Here is an 18,245-nt window from a genome sequence, read left to right on the forward strand (position 1 = left end):
AGATCCTCAGAGGAAGCCCAGCGCCTTTGCTAGCATGAATGGCTCCTGTAAAATAGCCAAGCAGGTGTACAATCAACCTGCGTGGAGTGTTCTCGCAGAGCACATTTTTACACCTGCCAGAATGTAATTTTGGAGGAACAGCAGGATGCCTTCCACTTTATACACAAATCACCCTGGCTTTGTGTTCGGGTAGGTGTGTGTGTGTCCTGTGTGTGTGTGAGAGAGACGGACCTTTCCTATCATGAACAAAGCAAGCAGTCTTCTTGTATGCTCCCAGCTTAGCTTGAAACCACATTGTATTTTTTTTTTGTATGTATGAAATGACCCTGCTTTATGAAATTAAATTCTAATCACATTCACTCAATTTAAATTTGGTTAATGTGGTCATTGCTTATTTGATCCCTCTGCTCACACGCTGAGTAGCAGGATCAAATAAGCAGGTGCATATTTGTACAATCATATCACTACACTGGATTTTATCCAACATGAGCCTCCTCATTGACAATGTTTTGGACTCCAGGGAAAATAGAGGATGGAAAGCTCCTAACTGTCTCAATGCAACCTAAACATGATCATCTCAACTCAAATAATTGTTTTGTATAAATAGAGACCTTTAGACACTAGGCAGAATCATTACAGATCAACAGGATTGCAAAGTGAGCATTGTTTATACTGTAGTAAAACAAAAACTTTTTTTAACGTTTTACAGTGCAGACTTTGCACTGTATTTCTGCATGTTATTCACTAATGATCAATATGAAATACTAGTTTTCCACAAGCTGTAGCAATCAAGTAAAACATTTCTGAGAAGAGACTCTGAGGTTCATGTATTGCTTTACATGTGAGCATGCTCATATTCACTTAATAGTAACTGAGGATGTTGCAGGTGTTTGGTCATGAACTGGAAGTACTGGACAGGGAAGTACTGATGCCATTTAAAGTCATTCATGCTTTAATTTGATGCATTTAAAGTCAAATATGCAGCATTTCAAGTTCAAAGCATCATGAACCAGCCCTGTATTCAGCTTGAAAAATCCTGGACCCTACAGTTCACACAGTGCACTCAGCAGCTGCAGTGGCAGTTTCTTTCAAACCACACCAGAGTGCAACACAGCCGCAGCCCTGATGACACCATCAGAACTACTGGTTCTTTTTTTGGAAAAGGTCCCAAGAGCCACGGAAGACATTATACAACTGTTTTCACAGGTTGAGTAGTCCTCCCGGTGACAGGTAGCCTGACCTTCAGGTGTAAAATTGGCGGTTTTGCCCTTTAAGCAACCGAGCAGTAATGGTGCCATTAATGCAGATGAAAATCACCACAACGAGGTAATCATTTGGTAATGACATCACTGTGTAGACCAATGTGTCCCTCTAACATCTTCAGGTTTGGGAGTTTTTCCCCTGTCAGAGCCACTGTGATTTATCAGATTTTGGTTGCCCAGGGCAACTAAAATGTCAAACCTTGTAAGGATTATGTCAACAAAAAACAGGAACAGGCGGCTTAATATGAGAGCTAAAATTATAACATATTAGAAAACAATAAGAACGTGTGTATCTAGTGAGCCTAATAAAGACAAAAATAGGAAAAGGCTTATTTAATCAGGCAGACAATCAAGTTGTCTCTGTCATGTCAGCAGTGCTGATTGCTTCACAGAGTAAACAAAGCGTGGAGGTGGATTTGTGAAAACAGAAAATGTCAGATGACAAAGCTTTCCTTTGTGATGTCTGTAGCTTGCAGTGGTGGCATTAACAGGTCAGAGTACTGATGAATGATGAATGGACTGAACTCAAATTATTAAAAGACACAGTAATACCTTCAAACTTTAAATGGAATGAGGTGCCGCTGTGCGTGTTGCTCAGAGAGCAGCACCTCGGCAGTAAGAGCAGCATGTGTTGAATGACTGGGTCCTTCCCTTCGCTGTTGCCAAGGGAGCTGCAGTGGACATACATGAATAATCTGGGAGAGCTGTGAGCAGGACTGCATCCTCCAGCAGTGCCACCAGCTCTGGGCAAAGTTGGAGGTGAGGCTAATGCCACTGAAATGTACTTGAGCAGTGGAGCAAAAGAAGCAGCAGCTCCTCCATCATTTAATTAGAGGCAGCAAACTTCAAGTTTAACACCTTCTGGTGCTGTTTTCTTACTTCTTTTGCTCTCATTTGTCAGCCAGAATGATGTGATAAAAACCTGGTTAAAAATGTTTTGTGATGTGAAATTCAACCTAGGTGTAGTAGCACTTCAATTTCAATTTTTTTTTCTTCTGTTCACTGGCAGCAATAAGAGTTGGGTTTGGAAACGTTCACAAGTCAAGGATGAAATTGTAATGTTACCTTACATTCTTTTTGATTAGCGGGGGAGGCTTTACACATGTTTTTCGTTCCTGCCACTGCCTTGCAAGATTTGAAGAGGTTAAAGGAAATGGTCAAATCGGAGAAATACTTGGAGCATTTGAGGTGGACTGTTTTTTAAGCCAAAATAAACTCCAACAACAACAAAAAAATAAAAAAAATAAAAAATATTGCAGGCACAAAGTTGCTGATCCCCAGGGGGAGAGTTGAATGACCTGCCAAATCTAATTTCTCAGTGTGCGTATTTACCAGAGTAGCTATAGCAGGGGAAAATGTATTGTGTCAGCGCCTGGCAGTTCTCTCTGTTATGGAAGTTCAGTGACCCATTACTTAGTGGTGTGGTAGGCACTGTAGTGCACAGCAGCAAGAGTAAGAATCGTAACATTAATTGATGTCATACTGAGAAATTACATATATTGTTATGACCGCTGGCTGATTGGGCACTGAAAGGGCATGCTGCATAGGTGAATTTGTTTTCTAACAGACCTGAACCGCTATGTCACGCCCTGTTCATACAGTACATAGCATATAACTGTCTCGCAGTTAGAGATTAAATATGTGAATTCATAGTGACACATGGTGAAGGAATCTTAGTTTTGGACACAACCACAGAGAAAAGATATGAAACTCTCTATAGGTCTGGTTCAATGCTTATATATGTTCTGTTGTAGTGTCCTTTAAAATGATTATCTCTTACATCTCTTTATTCCACATAACACTGCACAGCAGTATAAAGGGAGAGAATCCTTGCTGTACTGATGAGTGTGACTCGGTGCAAAGGCTGCAGGACCAAAGCTTGGAGAATCTGATTTCCATCCCACGGACAATGAGGCCCATCATTCAGCATCTGCCATGGAGTACCATGGATCATATTTACACCCAGACAACAAATCGGGACTCCAGGGACGAGCAGCGATTCACAGGAAGCGGAGGTCACTTGACCAAACACAACCCATACAGGCCTGTGGGAAGAGAACAGCAGTTATACATCATGCCCGAGGCCATCCATCACCCAGACCGCTCGATTTTGAGGCAGCCACTTTGAGATTTGCAGCAGCCACCACCCCTTGGGACTACCTGGTGACAGAGACTCCTATATATAAACTTTATACCTCTAACAAGCAAGACACTTGGTGTACAGGTCAGACATGTCAGCAGATAAACTTGCATCAGACACATTTAACTGGAATAACTCTAGTTGACGTTAATTTATTAGCACGGCCAGACAAAGTCAAGATGGTGTAACCTGCCCTTGAAACTTTTCCATCAAGTTGACACACTAAGAAGTCAGTATTCATTTTCTCTGTGGTACACGTAGAAAGATATTGGTGTTGTTTGGTTAAGAGACAACTGTGTCTAAATAGTGACTGTAGCAATGATCCATCGGTGCCGTATGCAGACTGAGCCCAGCACAGCAAACCGTCTTTTTATGGAGCCATCAGGTCTGCCAGTGGTTACAGAAGTGTAGCCTAGTTCTGCAGTAACTGGAGTATTTTTGGATGAATGGAAATGAACCCGTGAGTGACAGCTATTTCTGATGTTCCAAAAAAATCCCCCCAAAAAAACATGATGCTAGAAATTCAGAAGACATCCTCCTACATACTGACATCAGTCAATCATTTTTTTAATTTCTTATGATATCTCAGCACTGATTTCTAGCTTCCACTTGTGGCAACAATATTTGTGTTGCTGTTTCTCTCAAGTCTTACTGCATTTGTCTGTCTGAATAGTTCCCACAAAACTCCAATAGATGCCACAAGATGTGAAATCCTGCATAATGTGGTGCTGATTTATTGAGTGTGAAAGTTAAAAAGCTATTAAAAGCAACTGAAAACAGATGTGAACTGGGATTGCCACCTCGATTTGTTATATATGACCCACATCATCGCCTGGGACAACAGAGCATCCACTTCAAAGAGGATGTTAAGTTTCTTGTGTTAATACTTCATAAGAAATGTTTGAAATAGTCTGAATGATCATGCTAATTACTTAGAATTTGATGCCAAGCCTTACACTCCTCTACACTATCTAATTATAGTTTATATACCGGTAAGTTCCTATTCTAAATGTGGTTATCTATTTTTAGAGATATCTCTGATTACACAGCAGTTGTAGAGGGATATGTGACTATGTGTAGATAAGAGTAGATAAATGGTGCATTTCAGTCGTGGATATGTCAGATATATGTTTGTCACTGATGTAATGATGGTGGGTCGAGAAAATGGAAAGGGGCAATCAAGTGTTTCAGCTGTGTTTGGAGCGTGTCACAGTGATGTAGGCCCGCGATACGGCTCCGCCTTTTCCGGCAAATACACTGTACTTTCACCTCCACCACTTACTTATCAGTACATGCTGGCGCTGCCTAAACATAATAAGCACTTTTCTCAACCACAAAGAAGCACTTACGCTGTATTTTTCATCATGTCAACAGTCGCTTATTTTCATGAGAAAGGCTATGAGCTATTTTCTTCCAACTCCAAGTTATAGAAACAACAAAAGTCCTGCTTCATAAGCAATACTGTAAAACAAACAGTAAATGGTTACATACTTCTGGACAGGGAGACAGTGCAGGGGGGCTGGGTTGACATTTTTAATTGTAGAATCAGATTTTATCCAGTTACTGTCCTTCTCCCACTACTACAACTGTCTTCTTAGCCACTCATAACAGACTTCATTTTGGCCATAACTCGTGCTTTTCTGTTTGTTTTCCCGTGCTCTTGCCTGGAGCTTCCTCGCCAAGTTCTGGTTTTTCTGAAGCCAAGACTTCACAAAATGTCTTGGGGAACAGTGGAACACAAACGCTGCTGAAGGATCATGGAAATATTAAGTGAATGTTATTGGAGAAGACAGGCTGCCGTGTGTCTCTGTGGTCCTCTTGTTATTTTGATCATGAGGGCTGTGACACTATAGAGCAGATGCTACAATATAGAATCCAGTGAGTATTTATAGTATGTATAAAGGATACAAGAGTGACAGAGGGGTGGGACGAAGAGGAGAAGACACAATTAGAAATCCATCTGCTGCTTCAGCACCAAGGACAGCACCGTGGATTTGTCCCCACACAGCACAGTGAGGCTGCTGATGTTTCAGAGCCATGGTCAGGGTCATGGGTTTATACAGGCACCAACCTCCATCAGATAAAGGATACATGACTCTGATAAACTAGACAAAAATGTTGTGTCCCTGCATTTTTTCTGCTACTAAAGGACTGAGTGGAGGGTGGTGGATTAACAAGGGGGAACTTTTGGTCATTCTACTCACAAGGTGACTGACATTCCTTTTAATCCCCCTCAGATCTCCTCCTATAGCTCTACGGCAGTGCCTCAATATTAAAACTGGTAGCTGGTTTTAATGGTGCAATGTACTGTAGGAGGAATGTAATTAATTCTTATCATCTGATCATTTCTAATGTTGAAGATTTTGAGTCACATCTTTAATGTCTTTGGGAAACCAGAGCCTCTTCCTCTAAGTAAAGCACACAAAGGAAGCAAGCGCTTACCTTCTCATTGAAATGCTGTATTGTTTAGCCGGGGAAACAGCAGATAGCGAGAGACGACAGCTTTAAATTAGATGTCTCTGTATGTTTGGCCCCTGCAGGAAGAAGTGAATAAAAAAGGCATGTGCCCTTGTATTATATGAGGCCTGTTGCAGGTGGACAGGCAGTATAGATTAATTTTCACCACCAGAATAAGACTGTGTGCAGCACGTACCATACAGTAGCTTGGGTGGCAGCCTGGGAAAGAGAAAAGAGCAGAGAAAACACTGAAGCACTTCTGACTGCATGCCCTTCAATGAGCACTGCCAGAGATGAAGGTGAGGAAATTATACATAAATGGATTCACCTGAACTTCCAGTGATGCAGCCCATTTTTATACTCGCAAAGGTCTCTGGAAGAAAATAGGCCCTCCATGCTGATATAACATTTCTTAACAGCATCACCTCCATTACTGATACTGAATAATTCAGTGCCTATTAGTCTAACATTTGCCTGGACATAAAGTCTCCTAGCAACATTGCTAGACTTTGTGATATAAGTCACATGGAAATTGCTATATACAGTACAGTGCATTTCCAAAATAGAGCCTGCATCTATCAGTACTCAGGTTAAATCCTTTTTTCTTCCTTTTTTAGAATATTTATTATCTTTATGAATTCATATCACCACCATTTGGATATTATTTCCTCCATAGATTGTATTCCAAATCATTAAGTTATTGTAGGGTCACTCTGTTGTAATGACTTGTGGCAAGAAAGAATGATTACCTTCAGGGTGAGAGGTAGATGGAGAAATATCCAGCCATTTCCTTTTTTATTTTATCTGGCCATAAATAGCATTCTGTGATGATCTTGCTAAGAAATAATTAATTACCAGTGAATGCAACCAAACAGCGAGAGCAGATACAGATACACTATCACCAGAGAACAATGAAGAAGCAGCAAAAAATAATGATGTGTGTGCATACCATATAAAAATCCACTAATGATGACTCAAACCATCCAGGGCACAGCACATTTTGATACTGGCTTGCTTTGCCCACAGGTTGGGGGCGAGAGATTGTAAATGTCAGTGGCTTGTCAGTCACTCAGTCCCACATGAGCAGTGAGGTGGACCCTGCTAAAAGGAAAGACCGAGCGACAGGAGAGACATTAGTATCCTGTCTGACTCGCTCAGTGTCCGACTGTCAATCTCTGGATATGTTTGAGGCACCACTTTACCACTTTGTGCATTTTCAAATTTCTATTCAGCACCTGATCATCTCTATTCAATACCTCACTGTTGGATGTTGATTGGTTCTCCGTCATGAATAACAGTTTAAGGTCTTCCAATTGGCTATGGCTTTAAATTGCTTTCCCCCAATTCCAGCAGGGTTAAGTTGAAATGGAAAAGAAATGATGTATTAGATTCAGGGATCAGATGTGAGAGGGAAAAATATCTTTCCGCCAATCACTATAAAATGAAAACTAAAATTTAACATCAGACATCCAGATATACAGATATAAAGCTATTTGTTGTTGGGTGCATTTAAAAACAAAGACATAGCTGCACTACTGCATGTTTGATCCAGAAAAACATCCAGCTTTTCACTTTTCCACTCTTTGATGGGGTTCATTTCTGAAAATAGATCATTTCTTTGATATCATCGCCTTTATATAATGATTCTGAGACTTCTCTCTTCACTAAATAAAAATATCCAAAACATTTTTTATTTATTCTTTTTCCATAGAACTTTGTAAGTACAAAATATTTAAAGGTCCCATATTTTACTCTTTTCCAGTATTTTATTTGACATGATGATCCATGAGTATGAGTCTGGAGTTCTGTTAACAAGTTGGTGAGCCAATCAGAAGAGAAGCTGGGCAGGTGGACATGGATAGGGTGGCGACTGCTACGCTTTGATACTTTCACAGTATTGATACAGTACCTAGACCTGCTTTATTTTGACAAAACACATGGACATCTCAATCTATGGGGCTTTTACTGACCTTTTCTCCAACTTAGAAACACCTCAGCCAAACAAAGTTGTTATATTATACAGAAAGGTTATACTGTGTGGGTAAAGATGTCTCCACCACATGACAGCAGCGATATGAATATGGCCTACGGCAGCCATCCAAATCTGGTACTATAGATTCCAGCAGAGCATTTTTATGCTGCACATGCCAAGACTCAATGACACAGGTTCAGAGCCAAAAATGCCACTAGGCTTTTGTATTAGTTTAAATAAGCCCCAGTTTGGAGGGGAATATGTTCCTCCAGGCACTGATGCAGTGCAGTACCCAGGGGTTTATATAAAGTGACTCCAAACACACCAATGAGTTCCATCTGCTGAGTGAGTTATGCTTATGAAATTCTGCAATTAGATGCATAGTTAATTCCTGCTATTAATCAGTTTTTAGGCCTTGTGCTGTACTGTATATATGAGTTTGGTGGTAAAGATCACCAAGCTGTGCTGGCACCAAGTCGAGAAGATTTTTATCTCTCAGCGCAATGACTCGTGGAGTTACAGGGCTGAAGTGTCTGGTAAAGTCACTACGATGTATGTTTTCATACTTTATTTTCAAACTTTACCCATTTACTTTATTATATTAAAGACCTGCAGCATCCTAAAGCATGAATTACTTTCAAGGGTTCAATCAAAAATGTATTTCTTCATTGAATGTGATAGCCAGAGAGAACGTCTGAAATAATTAGTAACAGCCACTCGATGTATCTTTGGGACAGAGACAAGCTCATGTAGAAATCTGAAGACTGTGAAGTGGAACTGGACAGCTTGGCAGCAGCTCACAGGAAGCAACATGGCCTCCTGGTTGGAAGTGGGATCTGGAGATTCAAGGGTCATTAGGAATGGGTCTTAATGCATGAGTGTAGCTGCAGAGAAAAATACATAGATAAGAGGGCTTTAGTAACTTATCACTACATGGATCAGTGTAAGAAGGAAGCACAACTACAGCTGTAGCCTCCTACACAACACAAGCCTCCCCTCAGCACCCCCCCACCTATGTCAACCCTCCCCATCTGTTTGGGCACTAATTGATATGGACAATAAAGTTTGCACTTCCACAATAGAGAGGAGCTAATGAGAAGAGACATCCAAGAGATGCAAAATACTGTTGCAATAGCACTGCTCTGTCATGGGCCATTTGGCCTTGAAAATAAAGCCTTTTAGGTTTTGCAGCAGAAATCCAACACACACGCGTGCGCAAACATTTCCTCTCCCCCCGACTGTTCTCCACCACTGAGCGGCTAAAAACACAGAGGGGGGGTTCAGAAATTCTTACAGGTGCAGGAGTGTCATTCCCAAATCTGAGTGTCATCTCGACTACAATCCATAAATGTCAGCACATGCAGAGCAGTTACAACTTATCATCAATCATATGTACAAAGCATACAGTGTGTATACAGTATATCGTTGAGGAGGACAAACATACCACCAGACCCATCATTCAATATGAAATCCTGGTTTTGGAGATTTTTCAGTGTGTTCTACCTTGAGAGAATAAGACCAAAGCATATTGTGACTTTGTGTAAGATATATTTTAAGTTAAGGTTACATGATATGATGTTAGAGCTGATCATAGGAGCTGTGATCTTGAAACAAGGGTTTTAAACCTAAAAACATAATAGCAAGGGGAAGCCAAAGCCATCATAGATGAAATCACATCACGGTGAGGAAGTGAGTGCTCTGGGTGTTTCTGAAACAGGTAAATGATCTTTCCAACACTTACCCACTGAGAGAGGCCACGAGGAAGGGCCATTTACACCCCTTGCAAATCCCTTAGATGTCGTGGATTGCTGTAGAGTGCTTCCTTAAGTCTTCATTTTTCCCCTCACCCTCACCCTCCCACACACACACGCACACACACACACACACACCAGCAACAGGGGCAGAAACTCTCCTTTGGCAGGGACACTCAGCACTGAACAGCTCTGAGCACAGCAGGAGGCTTTGGCCACCTGCATACTGTGGAGGGAAGATAGAGAGACAAATCCAACATTGAAATTGGTGATAGACACTACAGTTCCTTTTTCCACTCCAAGGATTTTTTAGAAATTTGTTTTCAAGCTTTACTCTGTGCTTAGGTATGAGGAGTGGCATGAAAAAAAAAAAATCAAAGATGTGTCGTTTGCTGCGGGTACCAAAACTGATTCTCTTTAACGGTAGGTCCCACACAAGAAAAAGAAAAATGCTTTTTAATGTTCCCCAGGCCCTGAAAAGACCTATGCAAAATGTAAACAATGTTTGAGCCTACCTTTGAGCCTTGTTACAAGGGCCCACTACTGTGCAGTGTTCATTAGAGTGGAAATGATATGTGCAAACAAAGAGGCACCCAAGCAGCTCACTCTGCTGCGTCTTTTCATCTTAGAATTGCAAATGAATGTTGCCTCCTCACCTGGTCTCTGCAGGCAGTGTCCCAGTGCCTCCAATCAGTGCTTTATTGACAGCAGGCATCCAGCAGAAAACCAGGAGTGCTAATAGCTGAGGATGATGCCTGATAAACACATTCTCCCCTCTAACAGTACCCCCACATATTTTACTGCCTGGCGGGTGGCCTCCAACCAAGGTCAGAATGTGGAGCTGCTTGGCGAAAAGAGCTGCTTATAGAAAAAAAAAAAAAAAAACTGGCACACAGGTTTTATGTAAGAGTCAGTTCTGACTCAGTTTGGCTACTCTCCATCTGCTTTGAAATTTCAAAAAGGTGCATCTTTGTCCTTACTGGCACCGAATAATCTTGGAGGAGACATGCGCTTTCCATGAATATGTTGAGGAAAAATACACAGTTTCATTCTGATGAAATAGAAAGGGAAATGAGAAAGTGACATGCTCAGTATTCTAAGCAATAAGCAAATGGGCTGCATTGTTAAGCTTGTGGGCATTCCACATTATTGTGTAGAGCAGCCCTGTCCACAGAAGCACAGCATTATACTTTCAGTGCAGCAAAATATCTGTGGCCAAACCATTCCGTCTAAATAACAGGGAGGGTGGCATCGTAAACACAGACTTGCTTGGCTTTGTCGAGCTAATGACTTCCTGCTCCAGTGGCTTGTGAAACAGTGTTAGAGCCAAAATAAGTAAAATCGGGAGCAGAATTTAATCTGTCACTCAATGGAAAGCCTTTAAGCAGAAACATACAGCCACCCAGAGGGTGCACGCAAGTGAAGTGAAATTACAGCAAAAGCTCCCTGGCAGAGAAAAGTATACCAAAACAGGGTGTGTGTAGGTTTGAGGATTACAGATTGGTTGGATAAATAGGGGATTCTTAAAAGCAAAACAAACTGAGAGTGAGTGTCAACCAAGGTGGTAATCTAAAACCATCAACCCCTTTGAATCAAGGTAAGCTGCACCTATGTAGAATAGAGATTGATGTGGGGAGGAAGACTGCGCTTGCTCTGGGTTTTTTGATCTTCCTGAATTTGCCCCGAGCTTGGTTCTGAACCGTGTAGCTGAGCAGCAGTTTATATTAACAACCAAGTATTGCAAGGTAGTGTGAGCAATGTTCAGTCAGCCTTTCCAACTCCTCAGAATTAATGATTTCTATGAATTGTTTGTTTCCTCTGTAATCTCCTGGGAGAAGTGGATGGGAATGACGAGAAGCTACTCTGGGCTAGATGAGCTAAAATTAATCAAAAACATCAATGACTTGTTTTTGCTAAAACTGTCTTGCCTCTCTTCTAACCCCCAATTTCTCTGGCAGTTTTCTGAATATGAAACAAAACTGCATCCAAATCATCACACCTCTGTGCAATTACAGCAAGCCAACATCAATTCTGTAAACAAACAGTGGAATTTATTCACTAAAAAAAAAACCTCCAAAATCACTCATGTTACAAATGATGATCTTTCAATAATGAAAATAGACAAGCCTTTTAAAAGATATGATGAAGTGTACAAACTTTTGTCTAATGCAGCAACTCGAATTTAGAGGCAATGAGACTTACAATATATTTTTCTTCATTAAACAACTATATTCTGAATCACTGACATCAAAGTTTTGTGTGTCCCACATTAATATTCATGTCTGAAGCAAAGAAAAAAAAGAGAGAAAATAAGACATGAAATGCAGATTAGCCTCTTCTGAGAAGATATGCAAATAGCAAGTCAGACTTTTGGAGCGCACCACATGCACATATACTGTATATGCTTCCTTATTCAAATCAACCTAGACATAATTACCATTCTGTAAGGCTAAATATAGAAAATAACCACGTATTTCATTCATGTGTCTGGACAGCAACATGCCAAACACCTGGCTGTCTGAAATTAAATAAAGGTTTTCCATTACAATAGCAGAGTGACTTTAATTTAAGCTGTTTTCTTTTTGGCAGTTTTTGATGAGGTAATAGAGAGTACACGGGTGGTTAAGTAAATAATAAACCAGAAGCTTCCTGTTTGTAATTCCCCAGCAGGTTGAGTATATAAAAAACTCATTCTGCATAAAGTTAAGTTTCCAGTTTCTTTATTTTCAAATTTTGGCACCTTGAAATAGAATGAGCATGATGCCCTGGAAATGATGTAATTATTTCACAGATTGAACCAGTATGGACAGCATTTTCTTCAATTCAAGACAGTCTGTACTGGACCTGGACACCTGTAACAAAATATGCAGCTCCATCATAAAAACTGACTTTAGTATACTCTATAGCCAATCTGAGAATATTACGATATGATGTTTGAAGGACCCTTAATTTCCCATTATACACAAAAAAAAAGAAAATCCAGTGTTTGTGCATTAAAAAAAGACACCATACATCTCTGCATCTCTGCATATCCAAGGTTTAAAAAGCTGTACAGAAAGCCTCTTCATAATGGCAAAGAAATGCATTCCCTTTGAACTTTCAGAAATATGAAAGTGGACAAAAGCATGACTGAGCCTCAGAAGAGCCAAACCAAGCACATCCCATCATGCATTCCAGTTACAGATAAGAATAAAACAAGGATATGACATAAAACTTATACTTTTCTTACTAACTTTAGAAAATCGTATTTCACTCAAACATCATGTTCACGAATAGGCTTTGATTCCACATAGAACATTAGATATCTATCCATACTATATATACACACTCTTAAATCAGATTTAGCTTTAAATAATTTCTCAGCATTTCAAAGGGGGAGGGGGTCTGTCATCTTAAAACATTATCATGATAAAAATGAATTATCTCTCATGTCACCAATCATGACCTCGCATCACTTTTGCTCAAATGATGGATATCTGAGCTTGGAACAAAATCACGTTTTAACTTACAGTGGGATAATTAATTGAAAATGGGTTAATCCCTCCCACCACGCTAGTCCACATTAATGGGGAAGAGATAAGAACAGTCTTAATAGTTGGTCAGACCTTCTTGGAGAAGTCCAGCCTGAGCGGGCTTATCTAAATCCTCTTGGCAGAGCTATCGGAGTAGTCAGGGGAGAATGCAGAGGAGTGCTTCAATTTGCCTGAAAAGCAGCTCTTATAAATAAAGCAGCAGCAGCTATTAGGGTCCTCTGATACTGCACAACTTTACTGTCCAGTATAGACCGACTTATTCAGTATGTTCTGTTTAAATAAGAAAGAAAAAGAAAAAGCACACTTAAGCCATGGGAGCAAAATCACTCCACGGTGTGAATGGCTGCTCTACGATAAGTGAAGTTAAGATGGAAATGGCCGGGCTAAGCGATTCAAAAACAGTGTTCATTGTGTGACTCCTCTCTGTTCTTCGTGGCTGGGAAGTGGTGGTGAAAACTGGGGGGAAAGGATTGTGTCTCTTTTGTGTGTTTGATGTCACTGGAAGCACAAGGTTGTCTGCCGTCGGGTTACGATGTGCTCTCTGCCAATAAGCCTTCGCTGTCGCTCGGCATCGGCGGCTGCCTGCTGGAGTCACTGTCCACCTCCTTGTCTTCATCAGATCTGCCAGCACTCAGGTGTCTCCGGTACACAGGAGGGCTGTGAGGGTCAAAACACATACAGACAAACCATTAGATACTAAGTTGTTGTGTATGGCATGGGCACAAGCAGTTCAGGCAGTAGAATTACATTCTGCCCCAGGCAGCAAATAACATATCCCCTAAAACATGCACAACATACTGCATGTGTGTGTCGTGATTCATTTTTTAATTTGTACATAAGGAAATCACAAATATTATTAGTCCATGATGCCAGATGAAACAGTGTTTCCAGGATAAATCCATATATTCGTAAGTATACACGGTTAATAAAGTAAATGTCATGTCAGATAGTGTAAGAGATTAACTCAGCACTGATAAGGTCAATAACCTATAGTGTGGCTGTGAAGAATACTGTGCTCTGTAGTTAAAGCTGCAGCCTTTGCTGCCATCAGCACTGCTCTTTATGACATACCCTGAAGTCAGCAAGCTAAAAAAACAAACAAAAAAAAACCCCTGTCCTTTAGCACCCATGTATAGCAATAGGAACTGTCTGCATGTGGCACACAGCAATCTACAACCTGACACCTGTGTATTGTGAAGTATTAGATATTCGAAGGAGGCTGAAGCACTCTGCGTTCTAGCCTTGTCACACAAACGGCTGCGTCTCTTCTTTTTTGGAAGGCTGTGACAGCTCTGATTTGCTGTCACAAGATAGAAAAGAAAGTTTGTCCAGACAAAACTGACACCTGTCTGTCAGTATGAGATGAACTCATACAATCAACTGTACAGTAAGTAAGAAAAATGTGCAATTTATATAAACACTGGCAAACAAAGTGCATCCCAGCCGGGTCCATCATTTTTTTTGTGTGTCCACTGTGAAAACTCCTATAGTTGTCTGTGCTTCCTCTGGCAAAACCGTGGCTGGTGCTATGATAACTAAAATGTTTACAAGTATGTGTAAGTATGGAAGTTTTACAGTTAGTTGTCTTACACAGACTAAAACCAGTGTTTATTATTATCATGACAGCAATCATTTTGTTGGCAGGAGCATATATAAGCTATTAACACGTTTAGCCCACTAACCCCACCTTCACATTCCTCTAATTAACCCAAGAGCCACTGTTCAAGTGGAGAGGCAAAATCATATTCAAGGACAACCAACAAGCTACTGGCATTTTTTTTTTTACAATCACACAGGAACAAGAGATGCTCAAACTGTGAATAAAACAACTTTGAAAATAGACAGCTTTTGAAGCCGAGAGCTAATTTTGGCATTTTAATTGCGATGGAAAAGTGTCACGCCACACCTCTTTAAACTCTTCTCAGTTGACACGTTGAGGCAAAAAAAATGGTGTAATTTAGTTTTTGACTCATTGCCAACATCTGTTTGTTGTGGATGGACAGCCGCAGCCAGACACCTCTCTCTATGTTCTTATAACGACATCAAACACACCATTAGGAGGGAACACTCACATTTGGAGAGATGTAATCCATCTTTACAAAGAAGAAACAGAAACATAACGTCGCTTTTTCTGATGACAGGCAATTACAATAACGGATTACCGTGTAGCTCCTATGCAAGCACTGTATCAGCTGCTGTTTATCAAAGAATTTAGAAACAACACAGAAGTGACTAGAGTGTGTCAGTCATGCAGACTATAGAGGCAAACTTCACCATGCTGGTCTTTTTAAATGAAGACAAATGGGAGCAAGAATGAAACAAGTAGATGAGTGTCGTGCTCTTTCTTTTGAATAATGCAGTCACGGCTTATCTCGCAGAAGTCAGCATTAGGGGTTATATACAGTGTCAGAACAAACACAGCAAACTAAGTTAGTGAAGTAAGTGAAAGATCCTGAGTGAGTTTGAGTTATGCCAGGCTCCAGGTTTTTTTTTTTTGTTATCACACCAAGCATCACCTCTTCTGTCGGTATCAGTCACTGTCAGCCCTGTAGAGGTACTTCATCACTGTGCTATCCATCTTCTTTTGCTTCTGCTTGGATTCCTTCTTGCCAGATGACCCACGACTGGCACGCTCTTTCTCGTCATCATCAGACGGGCGTTTGGGCGCCCTCTTAACGCTGCTGGAGCTGCGGTAGGAGACGGTGGAGTGGGAGGAGGAGGAGGACGAGGACTCTGACGAGGAGGAGGAAGAGGAATCCTCTGACTCGCTTGGTTTCTTGCTAGACCTCTTTTTTGACTTCTTGGCCTTTTTCTTCCTTGAGCTCTTTCTGCTGTGACGGTCATCTGAGGAGGAGGAGGATGAAGAAGAGGAGGAGGAGGAGGAAGAGGAGGAGGCTTTACTCTTTTTATCTTTGCGACTGCGGGAGCTGCTGGTGCTCAGGATGCTGGACGGCCGACTGCTGTAGTCCAGAGCCGAGCCGGACGCCGAGCGCCTCAGGCTGGACGTGCTGCAGCCGAGCCCCTCGTCGTCTCCCTTCTTCCTGCTGTCTTTGCTCCCCGCTGCCTTCGTGTCATCCTCTTCATCACCACTAGACTCGTCCAGTTTGCTGCGCTTGAACTTAATGGGCTTGAAGCTCAGCACCTCATTGATCGCCGCCTCCAAGTCGGGATCTAAGTAATTGCGGTGTGCCACCGTTTTGATTTCAGATGTATCCCCTACGTTGTTGTCTGAGGAGCGCGGTTGAGCCGGGTTGGAAAAGCTACGACTCAGGGAGCGGGGACTAAAAGATGAAGTTCCCCCTTCGCTGAAAGCAACACTCCGGCCACCATCATCATCGTCGTCGTCATCATCCATATGCAGGCCAAATTCACTGAGGCCACAGCTGCGGGCAAGGGACAAACGCGAGTTACTGCGTCTGTCGTCTTTCCAAGAGCTGCTGCGGTGCAGAGACCGGGGGCTGGAGCGGCTCACACTGCTGATAGTTGACTTATTATCATCATCCATATCCAGCATGCCCCTCCTGGTAGACATCCTGCTGGGAGCCACCGATGACACCATAGACTCCTTATCGAAGTCAGGGCTGCTCCGGGAGGTCCAGCGGGACTCCAGGCCTTTCCTGGCTCTGCTGGTGGCCTCGGAGTAGGCCATGGAGATGACTGAGCCTTTGTCGTCTAAATCCTCCTGCGCCTGGCTCTTCTTCCAGTCCTCCTGGAGATCGCCAGACTTGGACTTGGCTTTGCGGATCGAGGTGTGGTCCGGCATGTCTGGCTGCTCTTTGAGCGTGCTAAACAGGGAGCTCTCGTCGCCCGTCCCACCTATGGAGTCTTTCAGGTTGGAACGCTTCCTGTAGCTCAGGGAGCTCATGACAGACACTGATCTGCTCTGCTCTACTTCTTTCCCATCTTTGCTGACGTCAATCGTCTTCTCCTTACCTTCCTTCACCTCCTTGGCATCTGCATTTGCTGCGTGTCTGAGGGGTTACGTAATAAAGTTGACACCAGAGTAAAACCAACAGAAGACAAAAAGAAAACAAATCTGTGAAACTAACTCATACGACACTTTAATTCTGTGCAACACTCACAGCTGATATGTGGGAAATGTATCCACTTTGTCCTTGGAGCCAGTCAAGAGTATGGGAACATATACAATGCCCCTGGCTACTGCTGTTATGTACAGTATACACTGTAGGAAGTGAGGCAATCAAGCAGTGGGAAGATCTATCTAACTGTGGCAGAGGCATCATTTAGCAGGCGTGCCAACTGGCCAGAGGCCACTTCAATATATTTGACAGCAGCCATTTCCCCATCCCGCCTCCTGTCATTAGACAGATTACTGGGAGAGAGGGATGACACCTAATCACATGAAATACTCATCTTTCTGTTACAAACTGCCCTAGGTAATCCTGGCCCTTTTTCAGCCTGGGATTGTGGGTAGTTTTATCCCCACGTTACCACTGGGAAACACATGGTAATCTGTCATAATGCAGAAGGAACATGACCACTAACCTGGTGCCCTTCAGGCTCCCCTCATCTGACTGGGTCTTGGTGGAGCCTTTGTTCTTCGAGAGCCAGGACTTAACGCCGTCCACGCGGTCCTCCACCTCGGAATCTGTTTCTGTCTCATCCCCACTGTGAGGAAATAAGATCAGTCCGTGAGAGGCAGCTGTGACTCGACACACGATGCAGTGAAAATATTCAGCAAAACAAGTCATTTTGTACATCTTCAAAAGCAAAGATCTTTCAAACCATGGAGATAATTCCTCTTGTTTTAATACAAATAGTAATTTTAGGAAAAACTTTCCTCAGCTTCTCAAATGCACCGCCCTAATCGGCCTTGTGCAACAATTCAAGCAGATTATCCAACAAGAGATGACACCAAATGACTTGATATGAGAATACGTTATGCAGTGTAACATCACAGTGATTGCACACAGGCAAAAATAATAATTAGTTTTCACGACTCAGAAGTTTTTGTTAGTAATTTCACAATGGAAACTTCTTGTTAGTAATCGTATTCATTCTCCTATAATAACAAGGGTCAGTGTGATGCACAGCAATCCAGGAAGGCTACAGGCAAGAATGATAATGTGATACAATAATTTCCCACATATTCGAAAATGTTTTTCAACA

The 18,245-nt window shown here is 41.9% G+C and overlaps 1 protein-coding gene across 7 annotated transcripts in view; it reads right to left on the reverse strand.

The window, feature by feature from the left end:
- Positions 1-12,234: 12,234 nt before the first annotated feature.
- LOC310997596 (unconventional myosin-XVIIIa-like) overlaps positions 12,235-18,245 on the reverse strand; it is a 60,794-nt gene continuing 54,783 nt past the window's right edge. For all 7 annotated transcript variants that reach the window (XM_083987352.1, XM_083987351.1, XM_083987349.1 and 4 more), the window contains 3 exons: positions 17,622-17,744; positions 15,632-17,086; positions 12,235-13,772 (listed from right to left, as the gene is read on the reverse strand). In XM_083987352.1, coding sequence (XP_083843478.1) covers positions 15,646-17,086; positions 17,622-17,744 — 1,564 coding nt within the window. In that variant the 3' untranslated portion in view covers positions 12,235-13,772; positions 15,632-15,645. The remainder of the gene's footprint in view (positions 13,773-15,631; positions 17,087-17,621; positions 17,745-18,245) is intronic.

The sequence above is a fragment of the Trachurus trachurus genome (assembly GCF_905171665.1).
Source record: "Trachurus trachurus genome assembly, chromosome: 14".
NCBI lineage: Eukaryota > Metazoa > Chordata > Actinopteri > Carangiformes > Carangidae > Trachurus > Trachurus trachurus.